Genomic DNA, 18,265 nt, shown 5'->3' with positions numbered 1-18,265 from the left:
GGATATTATGAAAACCCAACGGAGGATTTAAACATACATTAAGGAAAGTTGTATGAGCTCTAATGTAGTTTCTATATTTTTATATTAGTTCTTTTGTTGCATCATTTTAAATTAAAAGCTTAAAATTCACTTTTACAATAAATTCCTCAGTATTTTAGGATTTCAAAGATTCTATAATGATGCCTCTTTGTCTGACTCAAGAATAGCAAACCTCTTACAATGGCATTCTGTGTCACCAAAGCTAATACATTATTTTCATATTTTAACAGAAAGAAGTGATGATATTCCTGACCTTTAATATCATCTTAAACTGAAAACTCATTAACACAAAAAGAGACATTAACTGTGTAGCATTCTCCAAAACATTTCTTCTCAAGGTTAACTATATGTCAGTAAAATAGCACCAGAAATGTAAAAAAAGACATGCGATGGGGAAAAAGTGAGTCTGTGCCTTTGTTTTGTTTGTTTGTTTTGCTTCTTCGTTATATATAAAGAAGGACAGAAAGTGTTTTGTAAGACACTGAGAACACCTTTTAACTTTTGGAAATTCAGATCTTGTTTATTCTGTGAGTCTCTGCAGTGAAATGTGACATGACAAGAATCAAGTGATTTAAAACAACTGAAAATATAAAACGATGGTGTTTAAATTAGCTATTACCACTCAAGAAAGATCTTGGAGTCTTTATGGATAGTTCTCTGATAACACCTACTTGTGCTGTGGCAGTCAAAAAAGCTAACATTGTTGGGAATCATTAGAAATTGTTGGGAACCATTACATAAGATAGAAAATTTCATACTGTCTCTATATTAAGCCATGGCAAGTCCGCAACTTTAATACTGAATGCAGATGTGGTCGCCCCATCTCAAAAAAGATATATTAGAACTGGAAAAGATACAGAAAAGGGTAACAAAAATGACTAAGGATATAGAATAGCTTCCATACAAGGAGAGATGAATAAGACTGGGACTTTTCAGCTTGGAAAAAGAGACAAACAAGGAGGGCATGACAGAGGCTTATCAAATTATGACTGGTATGGGGAAAGTAAATGAAGTATTATTTACACCTTCTCATAACACGAAGATTAGGGTCCAATAATAAATAAAAGGAAGTATTTCTTCATAACACAACACACAGCCAACCTGTGGAACTCTACCAGAGGGTGTTGTGAAGGCCAAGAATATAACAGGGTTAAAAAAAAGAACTAGATAAATTAATGGAGGATAGGTCCATCAATGGCTATTAACCAGGATAAGAAGGGATACAAAATCATTCTCTGAAGTGTCCCTAGCTCTGTTTGCCAGACATTGGGAATGGGTGACAAGAGTTGTATCACTTAATGTTTTCATCTGTTCCATTCATTCCCTTTCAAGCATTTGCCAACTGACCACTGTCAGAAGACAGAATCCTTGGCTAGATGTATCATTGGTCTGACCGAGTATGGTCACTTATGAAAGGGGGACAAATTTTTTTGGCCAACATTGAAAGCTCTTTGTTTTTTGTTAAAATTCTGTATTTTTAAAAGCCTTAGCAGATCACCTTTATAATATGCATACCTCTCCCAGAATTAAGGATAAGGTTTCATTTAACAAACATTTAATGAGAGGTACACTCAGAAACAACTACACAACTTTATGCATCATATTTTGAAAACACAGGAAACCTCTTTAGAATCCAAGTGATATAAGAAATCCAGAACAGAAATGTCCCCACCAAAAGGGAACCGAGTCTTCCAGAAATACAGGAAAAATTCAGAAGACATTTGAAAAGAAAAGGAACTAAGTTTGAAAAAAGCGTATGCAAGTAGATTTGACACAAAAAAAATCCCCATTGGTCCTGGTCCTGCAATCAGATCCATGTCTTAGTGGCATTGGGCAGTCAAAAATTGCAGGATTAGGTCATATGTTTCTTTTATGCTCTGTGTATGACCAAAAAATGAGTTTTTTCCCCATATTTAACAAAAAAAGAGCATATCTTGCTATGTAGAATTACTGTTAACTCATCACTAATCTAATCGCAACGTAACATTTCCCATGTGCATAGAGCCCTGTTAATCTGCGGATATCCACTTTATATCTAGCGATATATGCATCTGCAGATGTGGATGCAGATATCCATGGACCATTTTTACAGATCACTGATTGGATCCGGATACAAATTTTATATCCACCCAATACTCCACATATGCTTATTTGAATACACTATACATTATACTGTGTGCTATGATAGAACACATTATCAATGCATCAGGAAGTGGAGAACTGATTTTTAGGAAAGTATCCACTGGAACAAAATCTAGTCAGAGATAACGATTGCCTGTTACAATTTAAACAGTAAGACATTATGAAAAAATCTGACCTGCTGCCATTTGGATGGTATAGACAACAAACCTATCATGAACTTCAGCCAGTCACAGACCAGTTTATTCATAATAAAACAGAGAGAAATTATGTGCTTATTTTTAATAGCTCTAGTACTTAATTTTAATTAAAATTTGATTACCACCCACTTGGAACTAGAAAAAAAAATAAGGTCCCTATCTGTAGCAGTGAACACTATTCATCACCCAATGACCTGTTTTACTGAAGCAGATTTTGTTGTTTAGTTTTAATTTTATCAAAAAAATAGTTGACTTACTACGGCTGGTGAAGGTACATGGATACTTCCCACAGACCGAGGACGAATGTGATTGACTAAATGACAGAGAACGACCCCATCCATAAGAGCAGATCCCAAGTCTTCAGGCAAACAAATCTTTAGTCTCATTTCAATGTTCTGTAAGAGGAGAACAAACATGTCACCACTTTTACACAGAATTAGAAAGAACCCCATTCCCCAAAAGCAAATACCCATATTCTGTACCATCCTACCCATTACAGCAGTGACTCCTCACCCAATTCCAGTTTGTCAAGCCACCAGTATATCTTCATTTACATTGCTCCTAGTTCCCCCCCCAAAAAAAATGAGTCAGGGTGGGGGAGATAAGATTATTGTAGGGGGTGTTGTGGTACTGCTTTCGTAACTTCTGTGCTGCTTCTGCTGCTTGTGGGAGTGCTGCCTTCAGAGCTGGACAGCTAGAGATTAGCTGGTACTGGTGGGGAGACTGGCTGTCAAGGCAAAGCTGCCCCCAGCAGCAGCATAGGAGTTAAGAATGGCATAGCATGATATTGACGCCCTTATTTCTGCACTGCTGCATGGAAGCTGGGCCCTCACTCAGCTCTCTGGCTGCTCAGCTCTGAAGGCAGCAGCGCAGAAGAATAGAATGGCATGGCATGCCGTATGACCACCTTTACTTTTGCACTGATGCTGCTGGTAGTGTACTGCCTTCAGAGATGGGTGCCAGCTAATAGCTGCCGCTCTGGGGCCACCCAGCTCTGAAGGCAGCACAGAAGTAAGGGTAAAAATATCATGACCTCCCTCCCAAAATAACCTTGCAACCCCCTGCAACTTTTGGATCAAGACCCCCAATTTGAGAAATGCTGGTCTTTCCCCATAATATCTGTATAGCGTAGGATAAGAGCACACAAAAGACCGGGCTTTCATGGAAGGAGACCAGATCTCACTGTCCATGATGCATTGTTCGTGGCCATGTATTTGGTCAGGCCCCTAGTGATAGATTGTGATTGCTGTTACTGATTGGTTCATTAGAACTACAGATTATGCAGATTGCTAGTCTGTTCTAAAATAGTTTAATATAGTGGCTCTTGTCCTTTTTCTTTCATCTCTTTGTCCATGTTACCCAACTCTTCTAACTTGTCCTTTAGATGATATATTCTTTGGGGCCAGGACAGCTATTTATAATATGCTGTATTCAGTTTATCAAAGGCCCTTCTGAGGTCTCTAAATTCCACTGTATTATAAACAACAGCAGTGGTAGTGAAGCGAAAACAAACTATGCAGATCCCAGGTAGGCATGTGTATAATGTGTAAGAGAGGCAGAAGAAGTGGTGTTGTGCCTAAATAAATAACCCTTTCAAATATTATCTGGGGAGCAGAAAACTCTTAAGTTATTTTAGAAAAGGATTTTTTTTTAAATAAATCATTACACATTTCAAAGTTCTATCAAGAAAATACCTTATGTTTTAAGTTAGTCAATGGACAAAATTCAAGTTAATCATTCTAATGCCATATGATGCCACTATTTACTTTTAACACCAAATGTATTTTAAACCAATACTAATGTAAAGTTGTGTCATACAATTTAAGTAGATGTAAAGCAATTAACACTGTCTAGGGCTATCAAGTGACAAAAAATAATAGAATTTTATTTAAATATTTTGGATGTTTATTACATTTTCAGATATACTGATTTCAATTATAATACAAAATACAAAGCCCGTTTTACATCAATTATATATTACAAATATTTGCACCATAAAAAAAACAAAATAAATATATTTTTTCAGTTCATCTAATACAAGTACTGCAGTGCACTCTCTTCATCAGGAAAGTTGAACTTGCAAATATAACAATGTACAAAAAATCCTGCATTCAAATATAAAACAATATAAAACCTTACAATTTACAAGTCCACTCTGCCCTACCTCTTTATTCGGCAATTGTTCAGAAGAACAAGTTTACATTTGTAGGAGATAATGCTGCCCATGTCTTGTTTACGTCTCCTGAAAGCGAGAACAAGCATTTACATGGCGCTGTTGTAGCTGCTGCTACAACATATTTATCTACAGGATGTGCTACAGATTTATACGTCCTTTCCACATTTCAACCACCATTCCAAAGGACTTACATCCATGCTGCTGATGGGTTCTATTTAATAATGATACTTTTCTTTAGAAATCTCACACAGTACCTTCTTTGAGTTTTTGTCAAATCTGCAGTGAAAGTGTTTTTAAAATGAATATGTGTTTGGTCATCAACTAGGACTGCTATAACATATATGGCATAATGCAGATAAAATAGAGCAGGATATAAATAATTCTTCCTCAAGAAGTTGAGTTATACATTTAATTAACACTTTTTTTTTAATAAGTGTCATCAGCGTGGAAGTAAGTCCTCTGGATGGGTGGCTGAAGCATGAAGGGACATATGAATGTTTAGCATATCTGGCACGTAAATACCTCACCATGCTGGCTACAAAAGTACCATACAAATGCCTGTTCTCACTTTCAGGTAACACTATAAATAAGAAGTGGGCAGCCTTATATCCCATAAATGCACACAAATTGCTTGTTTTAGCAATTTGCTGAACAAGATGTAGGAAGGAATGGACTTGCAGGCGCTAAAGTTTTACATTGTTTTGGAATGCAGTTACATTTATTTTTATTTCAAATATTTGCATCATAAAAAACAAAAGAAATATATGTTTTCAATTCATCTAATACAAGTACTGTAGCGCACTCTCTTCATCAGGAAAGTTGAACTTACAAATATAACAATGTACAAAAAATCCTGCATTCAAATATAACAAAATATACATATTTGTAAATTGTACTGTCACAATGAAGAGATTGTACTACAGTGCTTGTATGTGGCAAACTGAAAAATATTATTTTTCGATTATCATTTTACAGTACAAATATTTGTAATAAAAAACAATAGTATAAAGTGAGCACTGTGCACTTCGTATTCTTTGCTGTAATAGAAATTAATATATTTGAAAGTGTAGAAAAATATCCACAATGTTTAATAAATTTCAACTGATAGCTTATTATTTAACAATGAGATTAAAACTGTGATTGTCTTTAATTTTAATCACTATTAATTTTTTGGTTAATCATTTGAGTTAACTGCCCTAGTACAACACAAGTAAAAACACTTTGTATTAGTGACAGCTTGCAACTGAAGCTCTTAACATTCATTACAGTAATTATCTCATCTGTTTCACAGATAGTGAAACTGAAGCACAGAGAGTTTTATAGATTTTAAACACTTTAAACCATCTTAACTGAACTGCGGCACAGCCCAAAGACTCTCACCCAGTAATTCTGCATCAAGACTATAACTTCTGTTTATGCTATTGTGTATCTTTTAGACACCAGTTTTGATTTAAAAATCTTCAATGATGGAAAATCTATCACATTGCTAGATAAATTGTTGCAATGGTTAATTATCTATAGTTTAAAATTAATACTTTATTTCTAGTCTGAATGTGTGTAGTTTCAATTTCTAACTATTGACTCTCACTATGACTTTATCTGCTAGAAACATGCTCACCATTAGAAACCTTGTAGAGTGAAATTAAGTAATCTCTTAACCTTTTTTGAAGAACCACTTAGATCAGGGATGGGCAATAAGGTGGCAGTTGGCCAGGGTTAGCCCAGGAATTTCTGTGGGGAAGGGTGTGAGCTGTGGAAGGGGCTGGTGGCAGCTCCCCCCACCCTTTGTGGCCAAGCTCTGCCTCCAGCTTTGCTCCTGAGTGAGGAAGGGGGGAATCAACCCTAAGCCTTACCCAGCTGACCAGAGCACAGGGGAGGGAGGCTGGGACAATGCGCTACTCCTGCCTTCTCTAGTTTAGCCAGAATCAGCCCCATGGTGGACTATGAAGGAGCATGGGGAGTGTGCACCCCTCTCCCCCTCAGTGTACAGGCCTGTAGCCCCTGACAGGCTGCCACCACCATATTTACCTGCACAGCTGCAGATACCAGTGATCCACAGCCAACAGGGGCTGCAAAGACTAATATCTGAGTCTGTGCAGGTAAATATAACAGTGGGATCTCACCAGGAGTAACCTCAGCAGACTGGATCAGCTTCACGAGTCAGTATTTGCCCACCTCTGACATAGATAGAGCTTCTTAAGTTTCTCAATGTAAAATACCTTGTCTAGACTTCAAATAATTGTGTGTTCTTTTTGAAGTATGTACATCAAATGGCATACAGTATTCCAGTCATGGTATTTTAATGCTGTATACAGAGATAATGCCATCTTCCTACACTTTGATTTTCCCCTGCTTACACAGCCAAGGACTGCTTTTACTCTAAGATTAGGCGACTTTCCCAAGGGCAAACAGGAAATACATGTTTAGCCACAAATCTGTAGCCTCTCTCGTGATCTTTCACATACCTCGCGCAATTGCTCCACAAGCTCTTTCTCCTCTCGCAACTGTTCCATCTTCCTCCGAATTGTAAATTGAGGGTCTATAGATTCCAAATTTCTCTGTGGCCTTAAAAATACTGCGATTTCAAAGAAAACAGAGATTTAGTAAAAACAAGCCATCAAAACCTTTTGGTTTATTGATTTTCATATTAAACAAAATCCTTAATCACTGTCCCAGTCATCCCACCAGTGGGAGTGCACTCTAAGTTTGATTTATTAAGTCTTAACTAGATTTGCTAAATCAAATTCCAGAAGAATGATCACAGCAGTATCGATCTTCTGTTTAGTAAAGACATGGCCTGAGTAAGTATGGGTTAGTTCAGAAGTTAATCCTAAACTGCAGAGGACGACAACATCTCAAATACTTATATGGGCCACCACTTTTCATCTGATACCACTGGGTTAGCCACTGGCAGCAGTATGCAACCTAGACCTGTCAGCAGCAGGCTCAACCACCTCTATGCATGATACAGACACTAAAGAGGGGGTAGAGCACCACCTGGCGTAAGCACAGATAATGGTTATTTTCAGATTTTAGATCCTGTTGCACTGCTGTTTTTCTTTTGTGAGGATTATTTTCCTCAACTAATGCTTTCCTATTTTTGAGAAGTCTCAGAGGGGTAGCCATGTTAGTCTGTAACTTTAAAAACAAACAAACAGTCCTGTGGCATCTTAGAGACTAACAAAAATACATAGCATCATGAGATTTCATGGGTAAGATCCACTTCATGAGATGAATTGGAGTAGAAATAATAGAATCCAAGATATATAATACAGCAAAAAAAGCTATTGGCTTCATTAACAAGGGTCCTAACATTGACAGGTACCTTTTTTGCTGATAAACATCTTGGATTCTGTTATTTCTACTCCAACTCATCTGATGAAGTGGGTCTTATTCACAAAAGCTCATGACACTATATATTTTTGTTAGTCTCTAAGGGTATGTCTAGGCTACATGGCTCCGTCGACGGAGCCATGTAGATTAGGTTTCTAGACATAGGAAAATGAAGTGGCGATTTAAATAATCGCCGCTTCATTTACATCAAAATGGCTGCCACGCTGTGCCAATCAGCTGTTTGGTGGCACACCGCAGTAGTCTGGACTCTACGCAGTCGACAAGGGAAACTCTTGTTGACTGCCCCTTTATGCCTCATGGAATTAGGTTTACTGGGGCGGTCGACAAGGGCTTCCCTTGTTGACCGTGGAGCATCCAGACTACCGCGCTGTGCCACCAAACAGCTGATCGGCACAGCGCAGCAGCCATTTTGATGTAAATGAAGCGGCGATTATTTAAATCGCCGCTTCATTTTCCTATGTCTAGAAACCTAATCTATATGGCTCCATCGACAGAGCCATGTAGTCTAGACATACCCTAAGGTGCCACAGAACTACTCATTCCTATTTTTGGTCTCCTTGTGAATGCTGAGATGGGAGTGATCTGGTCCAAGTGCAGGAAGAGGTAGGTAACCAAATTCCTCCATAAGACTCAGCGGCTTACTCTCCGTCTCCCTCATTTCTGCATTGGTGGAGGTTTTTGGGAACCAGGACTTGTTCAAAATGTGGGAGGAAAAGTGGGAGATAATGTTTTGGTCATTAAAATATACAAGACTTCTTCATTCTCTGTGTATCTGTATATGCAAATGTCCCAAGGGGACAAACTGCTAACAGTCATTATTGGTGAAGGGAAGAGACCCTCAGCATTTATGTAAAATGACAGCCTGAGAAAGGAAAGCCTTGAGTCAGCAGAAAGAGAAGTGATTAGTAAGAGCTGGCCTTCTATTTGTTTCTCCAGGAATTTTCACACTGTGGTTTCATGAGCCCCTCAAAGATTGTGAGGTATTTACTTGGGAGTCATGAGCTGTCTGCCTCCAAACTCTGTTTCATCTACAACATTAACAATATTGTTAAATATTTAAATGTGATTTCAAATTTATAAGGAGGTTGGGGGCTTGCTGTGTGAAAGGGGTCACCAATACAAAAGTTTGAAACCCACTGCTGATTTTCAATCTTTTTTTCATTTGTGAATACCTACAAAATTTCAAACAGATGTATGGCCACCTTTGGAAATCTTACATGTGGTCTGTGAAAGGACCATAGGCTGAAAACCATTGCTCTAAATTAAATATGTTTAGTAATTCAAAAAAATAAAACCTGAAGTCCAACAATTTAAAACTACCTCCATTCAATCCCATGGGAAGTGAAACTACAAATGAGCCCTTCAAAAGCAAATAGCAAAGCTGTTGGTGCCACCAACTGGTAGGAATTAAGAATTAAATTATTCTTTTAAAGTGCATAATAAAAGGAAACAAAATACAGGACTATGTAGCACTTTAAAGACTAACAAGATGGTTTATTAATAAACAAACTAATAAACCATCTTGTTAGTCTTTAAAGTGCTACATAGTCCTGTATTTTGTTTCAGCTACACCAGACTAACACGGCTACATTTCTATCTCAATAAAAGGAAAGGCACTATACGGAATAGAAATGGCAGTTCACTACTGACATTATTTCATGCAAATACAATCTCATGTTTATTTAGGTTGTGTTTTGGATAAATGTTTTAACTTTTACATCAATTTTCAAATTATGAAACACGCTAGGAAAAAAGAAAATGTAACAAACGTTCAAATAAATTCAACACAGGGTGAGTGCATGCTTGCATGAGGCCCAATCAATCTGAAGGATCACTAAGATGAACTGTACTCAGGGATTTTCTGGATCCTTGACATGTTTGCTTCTGTACTTGCATTAAGATCTTGGAAGAGGGAAAAAGGGTTCCTGCATGAGATAATTTATTTGATGATATTAAAGTGGCCAAATGAAAACTCTGTTTGGAACCAATGGCTTAAGGAATAACCCTATTCTGGATAAGCTGATGGTTGCAGTAACTGCAAAGTACAATGCTTCATTAAAAGAACTATTTCAGGAAATGCCACAAACTACACAGTAAGAGAGTCTAGTAGTTAATCAATAAAAAACAGCCCATCAAAAGATCTCTACAAATATCTTAATTTGAAGAGCAGCATAAAGCAAAGATCACATATTTTCAAACTATGCCATGGGGATTTAGCTACGTGAATGCCATTAAACTCTAAGGCAGTTCTGTGAATAAATTCTTGTGCACCATAGTTAAAATTCAAGGATAACAGATCACAAGCTAGATATCAAGAGCTCCCTTCAGATATCCATAACAAAGCAAGACATATGAAGAAATGGAAGACTACATTTTTAACAGTATGGTAAAAATGAATATTGTGTTCCCGTATCATGCCAATTTTTTAAACTGTTCCTACTGTTACTATAAAAAAAAGTCTACATTTACTAAGAATATCAGTTAAAGTATTAAGTAATTATTTACATTTCAAATTAGTAAACAACTTACTGTAAAACTTAAAATAAACAACATTTAAAATTCTGGAAACTATTTAGATGTGGATCTATGTAGTATGTTCTCTTCAATATAAAAGAAAATAGGTAAATACACACACATAACCATATAAACATGCGCCCACCACAAACTGCAATAGCAGACTTGAAAACTCCGTTGACATCTCCATTCCAGTTTTAGCAGCTGCAATACTTTAAAGAGCACTGTACATAAGGTATGCCAATGGACACTATCATGTGTTTTTTGTTTGAGTCTGCATCTATCTTGGACATTTTCATCATGGCCTTCAATCAATGTAGCCTTGTTTATCTTTCTTATGTGCTATATTGAACTGGCATGCACCCGCGTAACAGAAAAACTGAGCTTTCTTTGGTCCATATTGTAACGTACAGAAGAACAGGAAAAGTTCTAGAAGGAAATGCTATTATAGGTAAGACTCAGTTTATTCTCGGTGTACTATTATTCCTATGTAGGATATAAGTCTCGTGAGAAAAGATGCTTATATTTGGTCTTTGAGGAGAAACTCACCTGCTCTAGACATTATTTCTCAACATGATCACTGTCCAGTTTGCTATAAATTAGAAACCCTAAACACAATGAGGTACTTCAACTTTATGCTGTTTTGTAAATAAATGTCAGGAATGGCAATCATCTCCTCATGGAAAATAAATATTAAAATTATTCATTCCTTTTAACTTAATGAGAGACATATATTCTACCTATAGGCAACAAAGGACAGAGCTTAAACATATAGGTAATTCTTTCAAAGTGTTATTCTGAAAACACATTCAAACAAAATAAATTAGCAAGCAAGTAAGATATTCTTTCATCTCTGTTATACACTAAAAATATCAGAAGTAAAGTGTTCTAATTCAGGATGTTTCAACAATACAGAATATGCTAGTTATTCTGCATTATATATTTGTTCCACCAAGGGGAGCCAAAGCCACACAAATGTATGCCTCAGAAGGTATTTTTTCAGATCAAAGTACAGTAGTTCTCTTCACTGCTGGTCAGCATAGCCTATTTATTTCATATTAGTTTCAATAAGCCCACATTGGAAAACATTTTAAATGTAAGTAAAAACAAATTAAATTAGCAATAATACTTAGCCCAATCCACAATGTGTGGTAGGTTTATCTCTCTTTGTTAAAGATCAGACTTCCAATTGATGATTTCCATTTTTGCACGTTCACTACATTGTAGGAACAGTTTTCTTCAGGCAATTATTTGCAGGCTAAGTTTAGGACACTTAATACTGCAAATACTTAACTTGCCAGCCCAATCAAGTACCTAGATGTCTAAATAAGAAAAACTGCAACTGAAAATACCTGTGGTTGCAAAAATGCCAGGGCTAGTAACCAGTGTTCCCTCTAAGCTCCAGGGCAGTACAGTTTCACAGGTGATTAATCAGCCCCACCCAGTTAGAGGGGCAGGGCTCCCTAGACCCAGCTGACTGACTAGGCTGGGCTGATTAATCACAGTGAAGCTGTGCTGCCCTGAAGTCTAGAGGGAACACTGATAGCAACCCTTAGATAAAGCAAGTCTGAACATTTGAAAAATATGGCTCTATTTCTTGTGATCAATTCTATTCAGTTTTTTAAATTATATATGCTTCAAGTCGATACGCAATAAGTGACTCTTGTATACTAAAGAGACATCTGAATACCACTGAGAGGAAATTCAGTGGTCAGGAAACTAACCTATAACTTATGAGCCTGAGTTCAAATCCCTGCTCTTCTCTAGACTTCCTTTGGGATTCTAGGCAAATCACTTAGTCTCTCTGGGCCTTGGTTTTCCACCTGGAAAAAGGGCTTAATAGCACTTCCCTGCCTCATTTTTGAGGAGTAACATTAGTTCGTACCAAGGGGTTTGATTTGAACTAACATGGCCCAGAGCGCACTTCCTGGTTCAAATCAGCTGGAGATCGGAATAGCGCGCGGGTGAGATTATGCTAATGAAGCGTGGGATATTTAAATTCCCGCTTCATTAGCAATTTTGGTCGCCTACAGTTGCATCCCTAGTTCGAACTAGGGGGAGAGTGTAGACGTAACCTTAGTGATTATAGATCTTACATTATCTCTTGTACTTTACTTAAAGATTAGTGCAATTAAATGAATAATCATTAACTTAGGAATTACTGTGTTAAATGGAGAGGTATTAATGTTCTATACTTTAAGCATGCGGGGATTAGAATTGTGATACTGTTCAGCAGTTTAGAGTTGAAAGAATTTGATTTCAAACCATAGAATTCTGTAAATGGCACAAACATTGGAGGCAGTGATCATAATGAACAATGCAGGTCACTTCAAAATTATTTGGATTGTTTAGAAGACCAGGCTAGATGGTTAATGCTATTCATTATTGAAAAATACAAAATGAATTAGTCTGGAGAAAAGGAAATAATCTGGAGTTTATGCACTAAATAGAGCAATCATCCAAGAGTGCTGTTAGCAGTACAGGTCACTCACTGTATGAGGAGAAGGGCACAATATAAGGCAAAAAATGATAACCAACTTCAAGAAAAAGTTATGAAGAAATGTTAAGAGAATCAGCAAATTTCTTTTCCAATGAAAAAAATCCTTATAGACCTTTGTTCCCAGAATTCCCTTTATTTTAAGAACAAGCAAGACTGTTTTTCTTCATTAATATACCAATTGTCCATTCTTTTCATTTAAAGAAAGATCTGCTGGGTAGATAATTCAATGTTTTACGTGTTGCACATCTTTCATTTTCATTTCCCATACTCTACCATGTGAACTATGGATAAGGGCTTGTAATGATGAAATAGATTTTTAATATTGGAAAGAACCAGGAAGCCTTGTCTGACATTATCTTCTTAAGCCATTCAGAATCAGCTTGTAACTCTTGGAGAATGAAAAGAAAAAGAAAAAAAACAACAACAAAAATCCCAGGCATGATGCTGAGGATGCAATACTTTAATTTTAAGAAACTCTCAAATCTCTTTTTAGTTTTTCAGTTCTCCTTAAACCAGAAGTGCAGGATTTCAAACTTTAAAGCATATTTGCATATACTCTATGCTTTAATTTTTCAACAATGTGCATAAATACTGCCACCACATGTGTTCTATATACATAAAAAAGGCTTATTCTTTAGCCTAATTTATTAAGTTTCAGTTTTATAAGCCAGACAAGTAGGAATAGTTGGCTCACAATGAATGGACAGAACAGATTTCTTATAGCCCATTTCAAAGGGCTCCACATACACAACAAATGAATTATTCATATATGTTCCTTGTCTAGCACTCAGAGAAACACCTGCTACATCATATTCAACTCTTCTTTTGGTGTGACAGCATGTTAATAAATAGAATGCTGAATTCTAACATATGAGCACATCTTGTACAAGATAATGCCAATAAGAATTCTGGTGAGTGACCATCATACTTTCGAATGTTTCAACGTTACAGCTTTCTGAATGGCCTTTTTTCAATAATGTCACATAATATTAGATTTAATTAAGTAGCAGAAAAAACAAAACTAAAAATACTTCAAGCAACCATTGTGCAGGGCATTTAGTGTATTGGATCCATTATCAGATGAGACATACAGCACAATAATGTCCACAGGAGTAAAGTCAGATTAACATTTACTGTTGTATCCCGGACTATGGGAGCTGTTTTAATCAAAAGCACTCAGACTCAACAGCTATGCACATAGCAGTGAACTTTATAGATGACTGCACTGCAGCGGATCCACTAATTCCCAAAAATCTTGCTCCAGTATGCAACGGGTTCAGACTGATATGTGGGATGAATTCTCAAGGGGGACTAGTATCTTCTGTGTGTCCAGACAGTGTTCAGAAATCTGGAATATTCTTAGGAAATCACATTTGATCTGCTCTTTCATGAGAGATAAAAATTAAGAACTGTTCAATTTTGGTCAGTGCTTTGTTTATTGTGCATGATCACATATGTATTATATGATCTTGAATATTTCATAGATCTCAGGTACTTGCAAATATGGAGAGATATTGTCTCCTTGGCACATTGTGCTGCTGACTGTAAAAAAAACTCTGAATAACTTTCATTCTCTGAAAAATATGCCATCAAGTCTAGCACAAAAATCTATGCAATTCTCTTATTTAGCTCATGTATCACTGGAAAAAATGATGGCACAACAGCTTCTGCTTCCAAACAGATTTTTGGCTGAAACAAACTAAAATTAAAGGACATTCGACCTATCTACTTGACCTACCTGTCTTTTTTACACACCATAAACACTGCTTTATTCACTAACATATTTCTCTCTCTCCCTTCACCACTGTTTGATCCCTCCATCAGAGAATGAAATGCAGATAAGAATTCTGGTGAGTGAAATGTCTTTTCATTGGCCTCATAGTGACATAATGATCAATTTGATTTTTCTACATTTCCTGCTCACGGACTTCTTAGACTGCATATTCAACATTCTTATGCACTAATTAACATGTACCATCTCAGTCTATTGGTTTCTAATTCCTAAGTTTTATTACCTATTATGAAAAGGGCATGATTAAATGTCCATCATCTTTAGCTTTGTGGGAAATAAACAAACATATGAATTGTCTGAAAAAAAAACAAATTAAATACATACAGATCACCTACCATTGTCACTGTCCCCTTCAGATGGGATACTGTAGCTATAGTTGTCCCATGTTTGAGCCTGCGTAAGTTTGTTGAAGGAGATAGGAGGAAGAGTGAGGGGTGGGTCTGTTGCAGGGGAATGAGAGCCAGAAGTATACAGACCAGGGAAAAACCACAGGAGTAGCAGCATTTCATATATGGTATGAGGATTTCATGGTAATGAAGAGGATGCCATTCAAATGAGATTAATATAAAATGTATAATTTTGGAAGAAAAGAATGAAAGATGGTGCACAGAATAAAAAGAATGAAAAATTAAATGTTAGTATTTGTAAATCATACATTATATGTGCAGCTAATGCTGTTAATCTTAACAAGATTATTACAACATTGCACTTTACATAATTACGTTTACAACCAATGCCTATGAAGAAAAATACCCATAGATTACATACTGTGGGCTAAAGAAAGGAAACCCTAACACTGTGAAATGATGTGTAAATTTATCATCAATGCAGTTGCAGCAGTAAAAACATAAAACCAAGCAGAAAACATTAGAGAATAAACATATATTTCAGGTTTTCGGTGTTAGAGGAGCATAAACACAGTTTAATTAAATTAAGATTTTTCTTGGAACATTTTTTTTAAGTACCCAATTCTGTCTTGGATATACTGGTAGTAGCTCCTTTGGTTGTCCCTTCTATCACAAAGAAAATCTTATGATTCTTGTGACTTTATTCCTTCCTTCTTCAGCTGTCATCTTTTAGCTCAAGCAGCACTACTTCTCCCCTCCTATTAACTTCATCATGCACAGTCCTAGTCTTTTATTTGCCTACCTTTGATACCCTTACTACAGCCTTCTCCTCTTCTGCATTCTCTTTCCTCTTTGCATAAGATCTTATAGACTGTTTCAAACACAAGACTTGTAACCTCTCTCCTCAACACCGTCGCCCCTGCTACCAATTTTCTTCCTCCTTCTTGTTCCTCCTCCCATTATCTAAAACAAGGCTTCACTCCTGGGTGTCAAATCCACCACCATTCTCCACAATCTCTTCCCTTTCCCCCTCCTAACCTACACTGTCCCTTTCTCTCTCACTTTTGATTACTTAATGTTCCTCCTCTCTTGCTTCCCCCAAGCCTCGCACTGCCCCCCACCCTGTGGTCCTTACAAATCATAGCTGCCAATGATCATCTTTGCCCACCACTCTAACCACTTCATCTCCCTCTTTCAACTTCTTGCTGGCTCCCTATTTTCCATCATGTACAATTTAAGCTTAGGGCCCTGATCCTGAATGAGGTCTTTGGATGCTATTAAAATACAAATACATAAATCATCACCATGTTGCCAGTTTGAATGCCAAATTATATTTTTAATTCAATTTAAAATAAGTGTGTTTACAGTACTTCACAGAAATCTGGGTTTGCTATAAACATGAAAATTAGCATTTAGATTTTAAAAGGCAATGATTTGTATTGCTTTAATTAAAAGTTATTTTTAAATATTAAAATGGAAAAAATGGAAAAAATAAAGCCTCAGTAAAAAGACAGCATTCTCACCCCACTTCAAATAAATGTAAGGGGACTGTTACCCCTTACTAAAACTCTGTGGGAGTTTTTTGGTTTACCAGCTTCAGAAGGGGAAGGGTTCATGAGACTGATAGACCCCAGAGACAATGGAAAGCAGTCAACACTCCAGCTCAGCCTGACTGACAGGTTGTAAGTGGGGATTGTTCTGGCTCTGTCTCTGAACAAACAAGCTGTGTGCAGAAGAGGTCCTGCAAAGACAGAGAGCTGAAAGAGGAGTACAAGAAGAAGTCCTGCAGCGACAGAACCAGACACAGACTGGCCAAGCAGTGCAGACCCTGTGTTGAGCAGCAGACTGGCAGTGCTCAGAAAGCCAAAAGGAACAGAGAAACAACACAAGGAGCTGGAACTGGCCAAGCAGCACAGCCTGCAGCTGGATGTGGTGAGCTACTGGGACCCGCAAAGTGTGGGGAAAGGCTCTGGACTGGGAGAGGGGTCTGGCCACTTAGAGACTGAGGCTGTGTGGTCACTGCCAGTGCAAGCGTGTCCAGCCTGCAGCCCCTTGCAGCACATCCAGGGCTTCTAAGGAAGAGACTGTGAACTGTCCTTACACTCTGCAGACTGCTGTGTTGATGTCCCCGTGCTACAGAGCAGGGCTGTGTGTTCCCATTTAACCATTCTCATTGTTTCTTATTCTATTCTCTTTAATCAGTTGATGTTTAATAAATTGTATTTGCTTTGAACCTTATGAAGTGGTCACTGGGCCAAGAAGGCCTGCAGTGTAAAGAGAGCACCTCGGAGAGGGGACACCCTAACTCCTGCCCCTAGTGACTACAAGGTCAGGGATTAAGCCCCAGGAAACCTGGGCCCAGCCTTGTTGGGGTTTCAAGGGCTCTGCTACTCAGGAGAGTGGAGGGGGAGCCCTCAGGATCAGGGAGCCGTGGGGTAAAGGAAGTGGGAGCGAGGACTCAGATCCTTTCGCTGGTTCATTTCACCGGGGTGTATAGAAGCCAGGAAAGTTCCCCACAAGAGCGGGACCATTCCCCCGCTTACATAATGCTACATCTATTAAAAGAAAAAGAATTCACCCTTTCTGGAATCTAACAGATTAACCAAAAAGTAATTAAAAATAATACCCCAAGACCACCATCCTCTCTAAGTCATTAGGTTTGGTTTCTCTTAGTGTTCTTTCCCTTAGAACCTGTCTGTTCCAAACCTCAGTTCATTCTGTCTCTAGCTACTCCTAGCTCACTAATATCCTGTGGGATAAGGAGCCAGCTGCATCAGTGAGTCACCAAAATGTAACACACTTCCAGCAGGATCAACACCTGCAAACATATGATGTATCTGAGGCAGTACTGTTATTCTCATTTGTTAAAAATGATTCTCATGAGTTTCCAAAGTACACATACCAGCCAATTCACTTCCTGGGAAGAAAGTAAACATAACAAATTAGAAGATGGTAGTTACTATTTTTCTATCAATGAATAAGGAAAAATATTTCCTAGTTGATTATCACTTACTCTTTGAAACTGATAGTTTTCCAGCACATGTCCATGAAAACTAAATCTGCTTTAATGCATGAGAGTTAACAAAATGAAGAGACTTGATACAGATACGGATTTCAGAGTTTTGTTGCAATTAAATAATTAACAGTTGATTATTCATTTCCTTGGAATTTCTACTGCAGAAGGCCTTCAAACTTCAAATTTTT

At 37.4% G+C, this 18,265-nt stretch overlaps 1 protein-coding gene across 7 annotated transcripts in view; it reads right to left on the bottom strand.

The window, feature by feature from the left end:
* Positions 1-18,265, bottom strand: part of LRCH1 (leucine rich repeats and calponin homology domain containing 1) — a 214,563-nt gene that overhangs the window by 28,081 nt on the left and 168,217 nt on the right. For 5 of the 7 annotated variants that reach the window (XM_075919027.2, XM_075919026.2, XM_075919025.2 and 2 more), the window contains 3 exons: positions 15,050-15,154; positions 7,020-7,129; positions 2,636-2,773 (listed from right to left, as the gene is read on the bottom strand). In XM_075919027.2, coding sequence (XP_075775142.2) covers positions 2,636-2,773; positions 7,020-7,129; positions 15,050-15,154 — 353 coding nt within the window. The remainder of the gene's footprint in view (positions 1-2,635; positions 2,774-7,019; positions 7,130-15,049; positions 15,155-18,265) is intronic. The other 2 variants (XM_075919029.2, XM_075919030.2) reach the window with 1 other exon arrangement.

This window comes from Pelodiscus sinensis, chromosome 1 (assembly GCF_052426305.1).
Source record: "Pelodiscus sinensis isolate ZL-2025 chromosome 1, ASM5242630v1, whole genome shotgun sequence".
Taxonomy (NCBI): Eukaryota; Metazoa; Chordata; order Testudines; family Trionychidae; genus Pelodiscus; species Pelodiscus sinensis.
This window is presented reverse-complemented; position numbering and strand designations above follow the sequence as displayed.